This window comes from Etheostoma spectabile, chromosome 8, assembly GCF_008692095.1.
Source record: "Etheostoma spectabile isolate EspeVRDwgs_2016 chromosome 8, UIUC_Espe_1.0, whole genome shotgun sequence".
In the NCBI taxonomy this organism is placed as follows: domain Eukaryota; kingdom Metazoa; phylum Chordata; class Actinopteri; order Perciformes; family Percidae; genus Etheostoma; species Etheostoma spectabile.
Window position 1 is genome coordinate 21,970,267 of NC_045740.1, and position 15,305 is coordinate 21,985,571.

General features: G+C 39.8%; 1 protein-coding gene across 3 annotated transcripts in view; it reads left to right on the forward strand.

Annotated features, from left to right (window-relative positions):
* The window catches only part of LOC116694135 (guanine nucleotide-binding protein G(o) subunit alpha), a 130,982-nt gene that overhangs the window by 32,458 nt on the left and 83,219 nt on the right, over nt 1–15,305 (forward strand). For all 3 annotated transcript variants that reach the window (XM_032523631.1, XM_032523630.1, XM_032523628.1), the window contains exon 3: nt 5,001–5,142. In XM_032523631.1, the coding sequence (XP_032379522.1) occupies nt 5,001–5,142 (142 nt within the window). The remainder of the gene's footprint in view (nt 1–5,000; nt 5,143–15,305) is intronic.

A 15,305-nucleotide genomic window follows, 5' to 3' on the forward strand; every position in this document is an offset into this window, starting at 1 on the left:
GTTTACTCAATCGGCGATCTGATCAGTCTGACAGGGCGGCTAGATCAAAGATGTGAATGGGACGTAACATCTCATGTAACATCAAAATGTATTAAATAATGTGTTTTATTTCATAAAAGATACCAGGCAACATTTACAAAGTGGTTTCAGTTATTTGATTACAAAAAGTATATCAAGTTAAATAAAACACCCAAATTCAATGAAAATAATGTGTCAGTGTCAGTTATTTATAGGCATGAGCGAGTACAGCATTATCTGTATCTGTATCTGTTTACCACATGAATTATCTGTATCCGGATCCGTACTCAGACTGGGCGGGGCCTAAACCGGAAGTGGTCAGATTTAACCAGGAAGTGGGTCGGGTTCTCTTGAAATGTGCTGGGCTTTAACCGGTATGTTATTTAAGCATGCAATTGATATGAGTTGATCAAAACTTGTTATATTTATTGCTGATTTGAAAACTATTTACATGACAGCATCAAGCTTCAGATCAATAGTGTTGGCATGGTAACAAACAAACTATATACAGAACGTTTTGCAACAATGAATACAACACATGCGGTTGCAATTATGAAGTAAAATGTAATGAACAAGAGTTTTCATACTCAGTATAACTTTCTTTTTTTAACTTTTTATTTTTTTATGATCAGTGTGATTTTTTTTGTTTATTTTTTCTATTTCATTAAGGTGTGTGTGTGTGTGTGTGTGTGTGTGTGTGTGTGTGAGTGAGTAAGAGAGAGACACAGAGAGAGAGGGGGCGGGGGGCGGGGGGGGCAGCTGACAGTAAAAAAAAAAATCTCCGATGGCAGAGACGCAACGGGAGTTGCATTTAAACCAAGCAGCACGTCTGAAACCCACGTTCACCAGAAATCTACTGGTTACTATGTAAGGACTACAAACCCCACGTTCACCAGAAATCTACTGGTTACTATGTAAGGACTACAAACCCCACGTTCACCAGAAATCTACTGGTTACTATGTAAGGACTACAAACCCCACGTTCACCAGAAATCTACTGGTTACTATGTAAGGACTACAAACCCCACGTTCACCAGAAATCTACTGGTTACTATGTAAGTACTACAAACCCCACGTTCACCAGAAATCTACTGGTTACTATGCAAGGACTACAAACCCCACGTTCACCAAAAATCTACTGGTTACTATGCAAGGACTACAAACCCCACGTTCACCAGAAATCTACTGGTTACTATGCAAGGACTACAAACCCCACGTTCACCAGAAATCTACTGGTTACTATGTAAGGACTACAAACCGAAGTTAAAAACAAACCTGAAGCTGAAGAAACCCTAAACGTTAACGGAACAGATCCGCAGCCCCGATTGACTGATGGAGAGAGAGAGAGAGAGAGAGAGAGGGAGAGAGAGGGAGAGAGAGGCGCAGAGGGAGCGCATTTCTCCTTGTTCTGTGTGTGTGTGATTGAGCTGAGTGTGTTTGTAGGCGGGGGGGCGCTGTGATTATCACAGAACGCTGCGCGGCCAGTTGAGGAGTTTTATTCAATCCGAGCACGGATATTGACTCATATTACTCGGATAGTACTTGTACTCGGCTAAAGTGCTTTATCCGTACCGGATACTCGTTTCAGCCGGATACTCGGATCACCCCTAGTAATTTAACTTGTGAGGAGCATTGTATGGAACCATCCACGTCATTTTATTTTTTTTACAGTTTGGTTGAAGGAAACCCAAATATCTGATTTAGAAACCTTTTGAAAATGGGTCAAATTTGACCCCGAGGACAACAGGAGGGTTAATAATTATAGTGCTGTCAAACAATTCAAAGATTTAATTGCATTCATGTCATAGTTAACTTGCAATTAATTGCAATGAATCACACAATTTTACCTATTCTGAATGTTATGGCTATATATTCAACAACAACAAAACGGATGCGTGAGATAAAGCTGTTTTCACACCTACAGTTAATTCACTTGTTCCTCGCTAAAAGTTCAAATCATTTTAACGTTATTGTGCAGCCTTTCCCCTATTTTCATGAAACAACTAGTGTGCGGCGTGGCTGTTGTTTTGTTTCCGGTCTAGCTAGATCTAGTGTGATGTTGTAGTTTTTCTAACGTTACTAGTTGTTGCGACAGTATGTGGAAAAACGTAAAAGTTTGCCATACCAAAAAGAACGTTAATCTCGCGATGAAAAAAATTGATGCCGTTACAATGGGTTTGCGTTAACGCCTTTAATAACGAGTTTAACTGGCAGCACTAATTAATTATCTAATTATTTACACTTAAAGTGCTTTAAACTATCTGTCCTTTCTGCACGGTGTCTTGTCCAGTGTGTGGGGATGTCTTAATTGCCGCACAATGTTGCTCCAACCTGTATCTGTCTGTCTGTATCAGCCGATTGCTTCCCTGTGTCCTGTCTGTTGTTCTTGGCTGCCTATCACTCTGTCAACTCTTTCTGTTTGACTTTGTTTGATTTGTCCGTCTGTACTTTCCCTTCTGCCCGTCTGTCTGCCTGGGTAACTGTCTAACTGTCTTCGGTCTGTCTGTCGGTTCGCCCTTGCATTAGCTGCAGTCAAAGACAACATGACATTTAAAAGAGCAGGATGGGCTGACGCTAGCCCTGTGCCTAAATTTCAGCTGAATCTACTGTTTTTTTCTTTTCTTTTCAAAAACACAGTACATTACATTAGCAAACAAAGAGCCAGACAGCTCAGATCTTGCCAAAGTATGACAAAGTAATAATAATTGTACATGTTACATCCACACACATTAGGGTCATATCATATACGTTATTATTTGCATTTGTCATGTCAAAGGAAGAAGTTAATCTTTAAGTTAGTATTTGTGAAGGCAAGGTGTGAACACTTGCACAATAGCACTAGTAAGGTAATCAATAAGGGGTTGCTGTATATTATAATAATATATAATAATAATAATAATAATAATAATAATAATAATAATAATAATAATAACATTGTCAACTGTCAAGTAGGTAAAGATAGCTGTCCCCTAGCTATACCCAGGAGAAAATTTGAATAACTTTCAATAAAAAAAAGAAAATTGGTAATTGGGCTGTAACGGTTCTTGAATTTGTGACAAACCGGCACGGTACTGGGGTCACAGAGTACACGGAATTCTTGCCTGGGAAGTTTGAGCTGTTAGCAACATTGGCTGAGGTTAGCACACGTTGATTGGTGTGCAAGTCAGTCACACCTTGGCGAGTGCAAATTAAATGCTGGAGCTGGAAGTTCCCAGTCAGCTACACCAGCAATGGAGAGAGAGTATTCGTACTCTGCAGTCACGTGATCACCATGGATACGTGGCGGGCAAGAAACGCCAAGAAATTCAACTTTTTAGACCATATGTCACCAAATGTTAAAATTAGATATCATGCCAAGATTAACATACTCAGAACTTGTGGTCCATACAGCACCCTCTCATGTTTTCAGTGCTTTGAAGCAAACGCTCTACTAGACTTTGGGTTTGGAGTTATCTTAGAGAGAATCTGTCACCTTACACCGCACTAATAATGAGAGACTACAAAAGTACAAATGGCTACCTTTTTTTCAAGAGTGGATAGGTTAACAACGCTGCCGTATGGGAGGTGAAAACCAGGAATATCTTCATAATCAAAGCAAAGTTGAGTGTTACTAGCTACCTTCCCACTAACATTTGCTAATCTGTTCCGTTTTGTGACGAAGTCTTCATCTGAACACGTAGCGCTACACCCTGCCTACGCTAAAATGTTATTATATAAATGATATCCCCATCATTAACTAAACCCATGTGGAAAGACTAATAAAGCACCCAGCGAACGATTTTAACTCTGTGTGTGTGTGTGTGTGTGTGTGTGTGTGTGTGTGTGTCAGTCAATCGTAGCAGTCTGCGTTTGTATAATCTGTGCAGCCAGCGTTACGATGTAGCCTATATTTGTAACCATGGTTGCCATGCCTGTTCTTGTCTGTCTCGTTTTAACCAGTCCCTTCAGGATTTTGCTGCCTTTTTGAGATTGTTGTGCCCCAAAATGTCTGATTTTGCGGGAGCTTTTGTAAAAAAAAATTACGATAAAGGGTGCTATGTCTTTTGTATGTTTGTGGACTGACGAGAGGAACCGCATGACCATTCCCACCTTAACCCTTGTGTGGTGTTCGGGTCTGTGGGACCCACTTTCAATGTTTACTAAAAGAAAAATTATGCTATTTATTATTTCTTCTAACTCACTGCTTTGAAACTTAACCATGTCCTCCTCCTACTAGACCGGCTGTGTGTGTGTTTGTGTGTGTGTGTGTGTGTGTGTGTGTACGGCGTGTGTGTGTGTGTCTTTGCGTCTGTTTCCTTTTAAGGTTAGTGCATCCAATCGCACAACAACTATCTGGCATGTCTTTGTCACCTAGTGCCACCAACTTTTGTAAAACTGGCGACGTCCTGGCAAGATGATTATCTTACTAGGTTTTGTTGCTAGGAGACTGATGTTCTTGCCCGCCAGCTAGTAGTTGTGACGTTACGTGCAAAGTGTGAATTGAGGCATTGCTCCAGCGTTGTAGAATGGAAACACGTCTGACACGCTGACTCACGTTCAACGGCATCCCCCAGGTGTGCCAATCACAGGGACAAGGACACACAAACCATCTTGCATTTTTAATTTCCATATTCATTTAATTTCATATTACCATTACCTGTGTGGCCTTGGCCATCACAGTCAGTACCCCATACATTTGTTTTCTTTCCTGCTGTACTGAATGCCAACCGTGACTTCTTCTAAATCTAGGTACGAACTTAACCGTAACGCCCCCAATCTATCAAGCTATACATTTATGTAACTATTGATTACAGGAAGAAAAATGAATTAGCATCACCCTTAATTTTTTGAATGTTTTCTCCTTTTATCTGAATATGCCCAAGCTTTCTTGTTTCCTGTGTGCCTGTATAAGGAGAACTGTATGTATTTGGTTTATAGCACAAAAGCAATGACAAACCTAATTGACAAGTGACTAATGCATATTTGTTTGTGTGTGTGTTTAGGATCATCCATGAGGACGGTTTCTCTGGCGACGACGTAAAGCAGTACAAGCCTGTGGTATACAGCAACACCATCCAATCTCTGGCGGCCATCGTCCGTGCCATGGATACACTCGGCCTGGAGTACGGAGACAAAGAACGGAAGGTCAGCACTCGACCCCCGTGCTCGCACACACACATTCCAAATTCACACACAGCAACATTTACACTTAATTTTTTTGAATACTATCACCAAATGTATGCAATGTAGGATAATACAGCCCAACTGACATGTAGCACAGAAACAAGACCGTCACAGATGGAAATGTCTCATGAAAACTTTAATTTTTTTTTTTTTCGGTCTCTGTGTTCCATTGCATCTACAAACCGGGCTGCAATGTAATCATATAGGGAAAATGCAATTGTCAATTTATGTCCATGAAGGGTGCTGTGTTTTGTCCCCAACAGGCTCAGATTGTTATTTGAAATGTTTGACAACATTATGGAAAGGATCCCTCTTTTTCTCTTTTTGTTAAAGAGGAAAATTCTTTTTATTTAACCTAAACAGCTCAGAAATCGCCATCTCCAAACTCACAAGACTCCATTTAAATAAAACAATACTTTTATTTTGTATAGCTCGTATATTTCCACATGTAAATTGGTAAATTAAGGGTTGATTTCAACCGAACCAGAGTGGTGATTATTGGAACAGTGGCAAGACAAACCAACACGGCTTTTAATAGTTATAATAATATAATTGTTTCTGTTGACTTTGAATGAAGTCTATTTTACGAAAATTACTATTTATTTATATGGAGTCTGCGGGGTTTGGCAATAGCTAATTCCGGGGCTCTGTCTTGTTCAACAAAAAGGATCTCACTCTACAAAAAGGTCGGCCTCTTTAGGGTTCCTCTCCATAATGTTGTCAGACACTTAGAACAATAATCTGAGCCTGTCAGGGGCTAAACAAGCAATTTTAGTACATTGACGGTGCGTAATTGCCCAATAACTTACATTGTAGCTTGTTTCACCACTGCCAGCTGCAGCGCTCTTGCTTTCTACTGGAATTTTAAAGATAGTTGTTCCCATCAGTCACAAAACCGAAGTTACCATTTAAGGTGTTCTGTGCAACCGGCTTTAACGCGGTTAAAAGGCTTAAAACCAAAAGCAGGCTAATTGGCGGGCAAGGTTAACTCTCTTCTGATGAGTCACTGTAACTAAACCAAAATGAAAAAAATCGGAAGTGTTATAACTGTTAGAGCCCAACCGATGAAGGATTTTTAAAGCCGATACCGATACAGATATTGGGTTAATTAAAAATCGGATATGCCGATATATTGGCCAATATATATTTAAAAAAACAAAAAGTCCTTTGAACTAAAAGACAGTAACAAAAAAAAAAATCTGTGTTTCCAACAGGGACGTGGTAGAGCGCCCTCTGGTCGTCAAACTATGCAACATTAACACTCATAACATGGTTGCTTTATTTTTTAAATAGTAATCTATCAGATTTGTTTATCTGTTATTATAAATGATTCTAAAGATGAATATTTTAAAAAACAATCGCCCATTATAAATGCAGATAACGATTGTTTGGGAAATGCCTAATATCGGCCAATAATATTGGCCCGCCAATATATCGGTCGGGCTCTAATAACTATACACGGCAGTTAATGAATCCAAATATGTTTCAGTACCAAGTATAAGGGGGACGGAGGACAGAAGGCTGTTAAAAGGTGTTCCAAAAAAAGAAGATAAACATATCGTAGTTTATGAGAAAGTGAAAAAGCATGAGAGGGAAGGGAAAAAAGGAAAGGAGATTATTCAGGAGAGAATGGAGAGAATGTGACAGTGGACAAGAAACAGATAGAGAACAGACTATGCTGTGTTTAAACTACACTCTACATCTGACTTTCCCTCAAAGTAACCACATAACTAAGATGTTCTACTCACATTGTATAAAAGATGAGTTTACCTTTAAAATGGGACACCTAATTCATACATTTAAAAAATAGATAAATAGATCTTTTGCAGTCGATTCTTTTTCAACACATTCTTTTCAGTTTTTTCTTTTTTTTTCCGATCGCTAACATGCATGGGTCCAAACTGAAAGCATACCGTCAGAAAGCTCCACACAGTCGGAGAAACAGACGTCTCTGTGGACCAAACTGTGAATCACTTTTCATAGCTTTCACACAAAAGGCATCCAATCACCACATTTCCCAATATCCATGAACTCTTTGTCTCATTCATACAGCACCACCACCTGCAATACACTGTGTGTCTGCAGCACATCGTTCAAATGCTAACACCCTGTTTTCAAAACTGTCAAAAACACATGCAGAACCAAATGATGGAGCACTTTGTGGATTTTAACCCTACGGAAATGAAAGTGCAGATGAGCTTAGCAGAATATTTACAATTAAATGAAGTAGTAATCATTCCAAACAGCTGATTGCAATTTCAGCTGACAGAGATGACATTAGATGTGGTGGAAATGAGGATGAGGATGATGGTGATGGTGATGGTGATGATGATGATGATGATGAAACTTGAAGGAGGAACCCTGAATGGGCCTTTGTAGGGGTAACTACGCACGACTGTAAGCATGTTCAGTCAAGGCAAAGAGTCTGTGTTACTTTATTGGACAAAAATCAATGTACTTTTCTGTAATTTCTGACAATTTGATCAAAATAAATGATGTTATGTTTGAGTAAAATAAAACCTTAACCTTAAAAACAAAATAAACAAATCCTGGGTAAAAAAATAATTAAAGTGCCCATACAATGCTTTTGGGCTTTTTTTCCCTTTCCTTAATTGTGTTATATATCTTTTATTGTGCATGTTATAGGTTTACAAAGTGAAAAAGCGCAGAGTCCTTCCTAAAGGGACTTAACCATCTGAACTGACAACCTTCTGTTCACAAACATCTCCAAACTGCTCTATTGTAGTTAGAGATGGTCCCATACCTTTCTTTGCTTCCCGATACTGGTTCTGATACCTGAATTTGCGTGTCAGCCAATACCGAGTTCTGATCCGATAGCAGTGTGTCTTATATTTTATTATGTTTTAACAGTTGTATACTACTATCCCTGTATGGATGTGATATGATTTCGGCAGCAGCCGAAATCTGCAGCAATGTGCAGTAAAACGAAAATTGGTGTTTGTTGAAAATTAAACCATGTAAACCTATTCTGGAACCATCTCTAAATACAATTATGAACCTGAAAATGAGCATAATATGAACACTTTAACCCAATCCCCAGGAGACTCTGACACAGCCTGACTCGGGAGATGTTCATGTTCTGCTTGTTCAACGGTTGTTCGGTAAATTGCTCTTTAACACACTATTTTTATTCTAAAATCTCATCATTTTGGTGCTGGTGATTTTCCTTTGGGGCCGGCTAAAACCTTTTTGGAAGGGTGCCAAAAATTCCTCTATGCAGAATAAAACCCCGTCACAGTGCTGTCACCCAGGCCTACATGTTGTTGATGTTTTTCTTTTGTAATTACGGTATTGCTTGTGTTGTTTTTAGGCCAGCGTGTTCTAAGTGGCGATGTCCGTTTTTCTGAGTGAGAGGTGTTGCCAGCTCATTTTGAGACAGGTGTGAAGTGTTTTGTTTGTTGGTGGTTTGAGTGGCTTTGGGTGTGAGATTCACTGACATGCATGTTGTCAATGCAGACTTTGAGAAGAGTTCAGAAAAAGTGGCTTCAATATTGCAAAAAAACTAAGTTAACCCTCAGTCTTTACACTTTTCTGCCATTTTGACTTGCTTTCTCTCTTTATATTTCTCTCTCTCTCTGACAGCACTCTGTATTAGTCACAAATATTCAACTCCACCGGTCCTTCCATCTTTTATCCCCCTTAGCTTGCTCTCACCTTGTCTTGTGATAACACACACATCTGTTTCCCTGGCCTTCGCTAGTTGCTGTGGCAACCCAGTGTTTTGCCTTGCTCTCAACACATTCCGCAAGCCCATGTTCTAGGGCCATGTGACACACACACACACACACACACACACACACACACACACACACACACACACACACACACACACACCACACACACACACTCACACAATGATAGCAGGCTTGAAATAGCCTGCACGTTGTCACTGCTGTAGGAAGCTTCAAGCAGTTTTCACTCAGCTTCAAAGAAGAAGCTGCTCCATGGTCCTGACAACAACTCGATTCAGTTTTTGTTTTTGTTTTTTCCATTTTGGTCGGCTTCTGAGGGACTTTCATTAACTGTTAGTTGACCATTGACTTAACCCCACCCTTGGCAGTGATTTTCTAATCTCTCAGCAACCGTAACTAGGTACAGCAGGCCTGTCAAGTTTTGGATTTCTCTGCACGGTAAAGGGATGCGCATGAGGCTGTAGTAAGAGTGATACTTCACATATAAAGAGTTTGGATGGTAATTAGCTTGCTAGCCACAGCTGATACAATCTTCTAGTGACAGCTGCAAAACGCTGGGTAGTAATGAGAAGAACCTTTTTTTAAGATTCACTTTTGGGCATATTAGGCCTTTATTATGAAGGACAGCTCATCAGATGTGAAAAGGGAGAGAGAGAGGTCGGAATCGAACGTGAGGGCGCTGCGACAAGGACTAGGTCTTTGTACATTAGCCGCACGTTCTACCAGGTAAGCTATCCAAGCTCCACAAACCATTCTGAAATGAAGGACAGAAATAATTTTGAGTTGTAAAATTAATAACTAAGGGGGGGGGGGGGCTTAGTCAGCTAACAGCCATTTTAGAGATCATATTAACGAATGTCTGAATATCATCATTGACAGTGTCTAAACTGCGTATGGAGTCATATGTAATCAAGAAAGATAGATACGGGTCAAACATGAATAAAAATGCAGTTCATTGAACTTTTAAAAAAAGTGCTATACAGTCATGTTGTTTCATATCAGGATATATGATATCCTGATACACTTTAAGATATCCTTAGATGTCAGGGTATCTAAATGTGTATATAGCCAGTACTGTTATTTACTAGAAAATACTGGCAGATAAATCAAGCTGTTGATGTTTCTCTCCCACGTCATCTTTACACAGCTGAGCTTTCTTTCACCTCAGCTGTACTGGTCATTTAGAACTGACTCTTAATAGATTCAGTGGATCTTAAAGGACAATTCTGGCACAAAATGGACCTAGGGGTTAATAACACGTGTACCGAGTCGACTGTTCTCTGGGTATGTTTTCCTGCTAATCTAATGTGTCTTTAGCGTGAAACAAGATAACGCAAACCGCTGGTAAGATACGCTAACGCTAGTCTTCACTGTTAGAGTAAAGATAAATTGCTTTTTTTTTTACCACTAACAAGGCTCAAATAGCACCACACTTCCACGGTAGCATAATGAGGGTCCCTACATGTAAACCGAAGCATGGAGAACTTTGTAGGTGTACAGACAGTTTATTAAAAACTTTGTTTATAAAGAGATTACCGTTCACGTATAAAGGCAGGCGCCTTCTTGAGAAAAACAGTCATGTGGCTGGTTTCTGGTTGTGTGGCGTTATAAGCTATAACTAGCGTTATGAGCTAATCAGTGGTTTGCGCTAGACCCCAACCAAAAAAATGATTTTTAAGACTGATACAAATATTTGGTTATTAAAAAATGACATATGTCGATATATCGGCCGATATATACAGTATTTATATATGCATACATGAGTTTTCAAGAAAATAACACAATAATTTGTTTTATTGTTACAACAGAACAGAGGAACATCAAAATATATTAAAGTTCTGAGGAATAAAATGTATAAAAATACAAACATTCCGTCCGTTTTGATTTTTTTAATATTCATTATCGGAATCATTTATAAAGGATTCTGATGAATGAATATTTAAAAAAAAAAGTTTTTTTAATTTAATTTTTACTTTTTTTAAATCGGCCAATATAAATGCCGATACCGATAGATAGATTGTCCTTTATAAGCAAGCCTAGGGCAGTAGCATAGATTCCTGTATTTATTTATGTTTTTGATTGTGTGCCATTGTGTGTGTGTGTGTGTGTACGTACTATTTCCACTACACTAATTGATTCAGTGCATCCACACAATTCTGCTGAAAATTCACCAGGCTTACGTTATGTGTGCGCTAGTGGTACACACACACACACACACACACACACACACCACACACACACACACACACACACACACACACACACACACACACGTGGAGGCACTGTACATATAGCAGAAGCTGCAGATGGTCCTACTAAGTCCCACCATTTTGTCATATCTCATTTTTCATTGCCTTTTTCCTTAAAAAAATCTAAGACAAAAAAGATGGAAGTTCAAGCATTTTTCAGCAGAACTTTCAACAATATTTTAGTTATTCCGATCCATGCACATGTCTCTCCTCACATCATTGCAGTTGTTATTGTGTTAACTTATGGGCTACACAAGATCGATGCACCGATGAAGAGGAGGAAATGAAGGACACAGCTGCTGTTGGACTGCGGCACGTACATGCACGCACATACACAACAACTGACACTACAAAACACTTTGTGTCTCGATGGACTGTGGAAGCGAGAGTGGGAGGAGGACGAGAAGGAGATGAAATGAACAAAGGGATTAGATGATGGGATTGACAGAATGAGAGAGCGTGAGAGAAAATGGGAGAGAAAGGGAGCTGGCAGACAGGTGGCTGCCTGTTGTTGTGGAAACCAGCTAGTTATCGTGTGTGTGTGTGTGTGTGTGTGTGTGTGTGTGTGTGTGTCTGAACAACACCCCTCTGATGATAACGTTCCCTCTGCTTGTTAAAGAATTAAACGACGTGCACATGGCCCCACTTAAGTGTAGTTTAAGGTGGAGGTAAGTATGACACGTCTCCTGTATACTGCTGTCTTCTTTACTTATTTTGGCTTTTGAAGTTTGTTGGAAAGTATCCAAACCTTTAAACAAGCACATCCTGCAAGCCTTTGAGAACATTTTCTGTTGTTTAAAATGTTACCTAAATACTATTAGCTAGAGATAACTACACATAACAAATTATTTCTGTAACAGAGCAACTGCCCTCAAGGGTTTTATCTGTACACTTTATATGTACAGTATAAAGACATGTATATACTTTTAACCTCTTTAAATACACTTGAAAATACATGCTTTCTCGCCTAAATGTTTTACTAAAATAAAAGTGATACAGCTCCCATATACGTTGGCCTTCTGGGATGTGCCTGACATCATTGGGAAGCTAACACTCAATTTTTTGTTCCAAGTGTCAGTGTGATTCTAAGCCTTACTGACACAGAGCTACAGCGGTTAGAATGGAGCTTTGGTATTTCCGTCCAGGTAAAGCATCTGTAAAATGATTTGAAAACACTACTGTAAACATATCAGATGGGCTACACACAAAACTGGAACCATAGCCACGTGTCTCAACTTACTACAGAAAAAATCCAGAAGAAAAACACTCACAGAATGGATTTTATATGAATTTATTTCTACAAATATGTCTGTTCGTTATTCTATCCTTTTGAAAAGTGCAAAGAAAAAAACCAAAAATGGGCAAAAATACAAAACTTCTGAAATACAAAAACACATCCACATCAATCACACACATACCTGAAATAACTATATACATACATTTATAGAAATAAGTAATTATACATTGATGAAATGGTGTAATGCAATAACCAAGGCCCTATTTTTGCTTTGACACATCTGCAGGCATCACAGGATTACATTTTCTTGTCAAGTTTGATATCAATCAATTTGTCTTCTTATTGGCTAAACAGGTAGGCCGGTCTCGTAACTGGTCCCTTAAAATGTCAATCTTTCCCACGTCGGCCCTCCCTGAACTCTGCGACATGATTGGCTTTGACCAGGACTATCTCGGGTTACACTAGACAGATTGGCTGATAACACACAGCGTTGGAATCTGCTGACGTCAGAGAACCCGACGGTGTGCTCAGTAACACTGTAGCAGCCTCGGGGGAGAAGAGCAAATCGATCAAAACCCACAAATGATAAACTGTTTAGCTTTCTTTCCGTTGTAACTCGGGCAGAAACTTCAAGATTGCGAGGCGACCAGCTCGTTTTGGATATTCTGATTGGGTTGTTGGCGATGTAGGGAAAAACAGTTTTTGCCGATCTTTCACCGCTGTGAATAAAGACTCGCGGTATAAGGTACGCTGGCACGCTCGACTTTAGACACTAGCGGCGCAGGATCTTTCTGTATTTCTTTACTTCATAACAGGATTATAACCGCTATAAGTCATGTTATGCTTTGTGTGTGGGCTTAATCGAATCATGAAACTGCAAATGGTGTGCTGCATGATGTTTATGAAGATTTAATGCTTGCAATTTAAAACGTATGAGTGGAGAAAACATTTTTGCTTAAGTGTTGAAAACGGTCCTGTCACCAGGACGGTGTCTGAGAAAAACTATGCCTATTAAGAATCGTCTGTGTATCCAAACGTCTGCTTTAAAGTGTATCTCTGTGCTATTAGGCTCCATTGTTTGTCCAAAACCACTTAAAACACATAAATGAGCCACACTGTTGCCGGGGTGACGTGTTCCTTTCTATGAATGAACATAGGCACTGTACTTTATTTTGACTCAATCCCACATACACACTGCCCACGACATTCTGGGACGAGCCAGCCCAGCCAGACCAATCGCCATGATGTAAGAGAGCTGGAAGAGAGCCGGGCTGTTCCACTAGCCAGCCGGCTCCTGGCTGATGTCCAGTCGCTGGAAAGTGGAATGGGCGAAACGGAGACAGGGCACATTTATGTCCCACCCCCACCGTGGGGGGAAATAATTCCCCACTCTCTATTGACTTGTATTGCACGAAGGGTCCTCCTTGTCAATTTCATCTGCTAGCAAACCAAATAAAAATGTCTAAAAGCGGCTGTGTGGCAATATTCACTCCCAACCATTTAAAGAATTGTTCACGAAAAACAGACGTTAGGAATCAGCAGCAAGAATAGGAAGACTGGGAGCTCCTAAGATAACGATATGTCAGATGTTACATGTGTTAGCTTAACTTACAGACAGATAGTTAGGCCAAAACTGGCATTTGGATATTTGACTTTGTAGCTAAAGACTTGCTGCAAACGTAACGTCGGACATAACGTTTTATAAATGCCGCAAACATGTCGGCAGAGTGGATGAGGTTTCCAGCTCAGGTCTGTCAAACACTGACCGAGACTTCTCTCTTTTGAGCACCTCTTTTTAAATTGTTGTTTTTGTAATTGATTTTTTTTCTTTGAAAAGCAGACAGAAAAGTAAAAATCACATTTTGACTATTTAATCCATGCAAAAGTAAAACACACGGGAAAAACATGCCTGTTTATTCGGCTTTAGTAAAGTTTTTCCTTTTTATTCGGCCTTTGCATCGGCCAAGAATTTCCATTTCGGTGCATCCCTATTTTTCAGCAACAAACTTATAATATAGTTTTGTTACCTTATGCAAGATGCAAGTGATTAGGTTACAGCAAAAGTGAAACATTTCTCTGTTATGGACTGACCCGAAAACTGGTGTTTGACCCAAATAATACACAGCTTGAGAAATGCTTATCACGGGATATGTTATAAGCAACGCTTATTTTTCATTATGCTGATTTAAACTTTTAAAAAGCTGCAAACCACATAATTCTAAGAAAGAAACGATGGTTATCAGCAGAACCGTTGCATGGGTTGTGCCAACTGTGCGACCGCACAGGGCCTCGCGCCTCGGGGGACCTCTGGGGGCCGCCTGCCTCGTGCCTGCCTCGTGCCTCCGCCTTCCTTTAAAAACATGCCTGTTCTTGACTAGATGTCATCAAAAAGGAAATTCCAGTTTGTCATAAAATCTCAAAATATTTCTTTTCATTTATGATGTTACACTGAAAGAAGGAAACAAGTTTAGGACCAGACTGCAAGGAAAGTGATTTTCACATTATCTAGCACGGTGAGTCGGACGCTATATAAAGCTGTAGAAAGAATACAAAGTATCACACACACACACACACACACAAACCAGTATTCCACTGTTGTTACGAATATGACAATGTTCCAAATTTGAACTTTGCAAAAAAATTGAGTTTTGAACGGCTGCATGTAAACGTGCATTAAGATGTAATAAGCAGTGCCTTGCATGTTAAGTTCCCACAGGGCCCTGCTACCCCCAGAATATCAAGATCAGAATATGAATCTGTGAATCTGTGTGTGTGGTGTGTGTGTGTGTGTGTGTGTGTGTGTGTGTGTGTGTGGTGTGTGTGTGTGTGTGTGTGTGTGTGTGTGTATCGTTAGAAATTCCGTCCAACTAGGTTAAGAAGATCCTTGTATGGACCGAGCCTCCACTACACACACTCACATTCAGA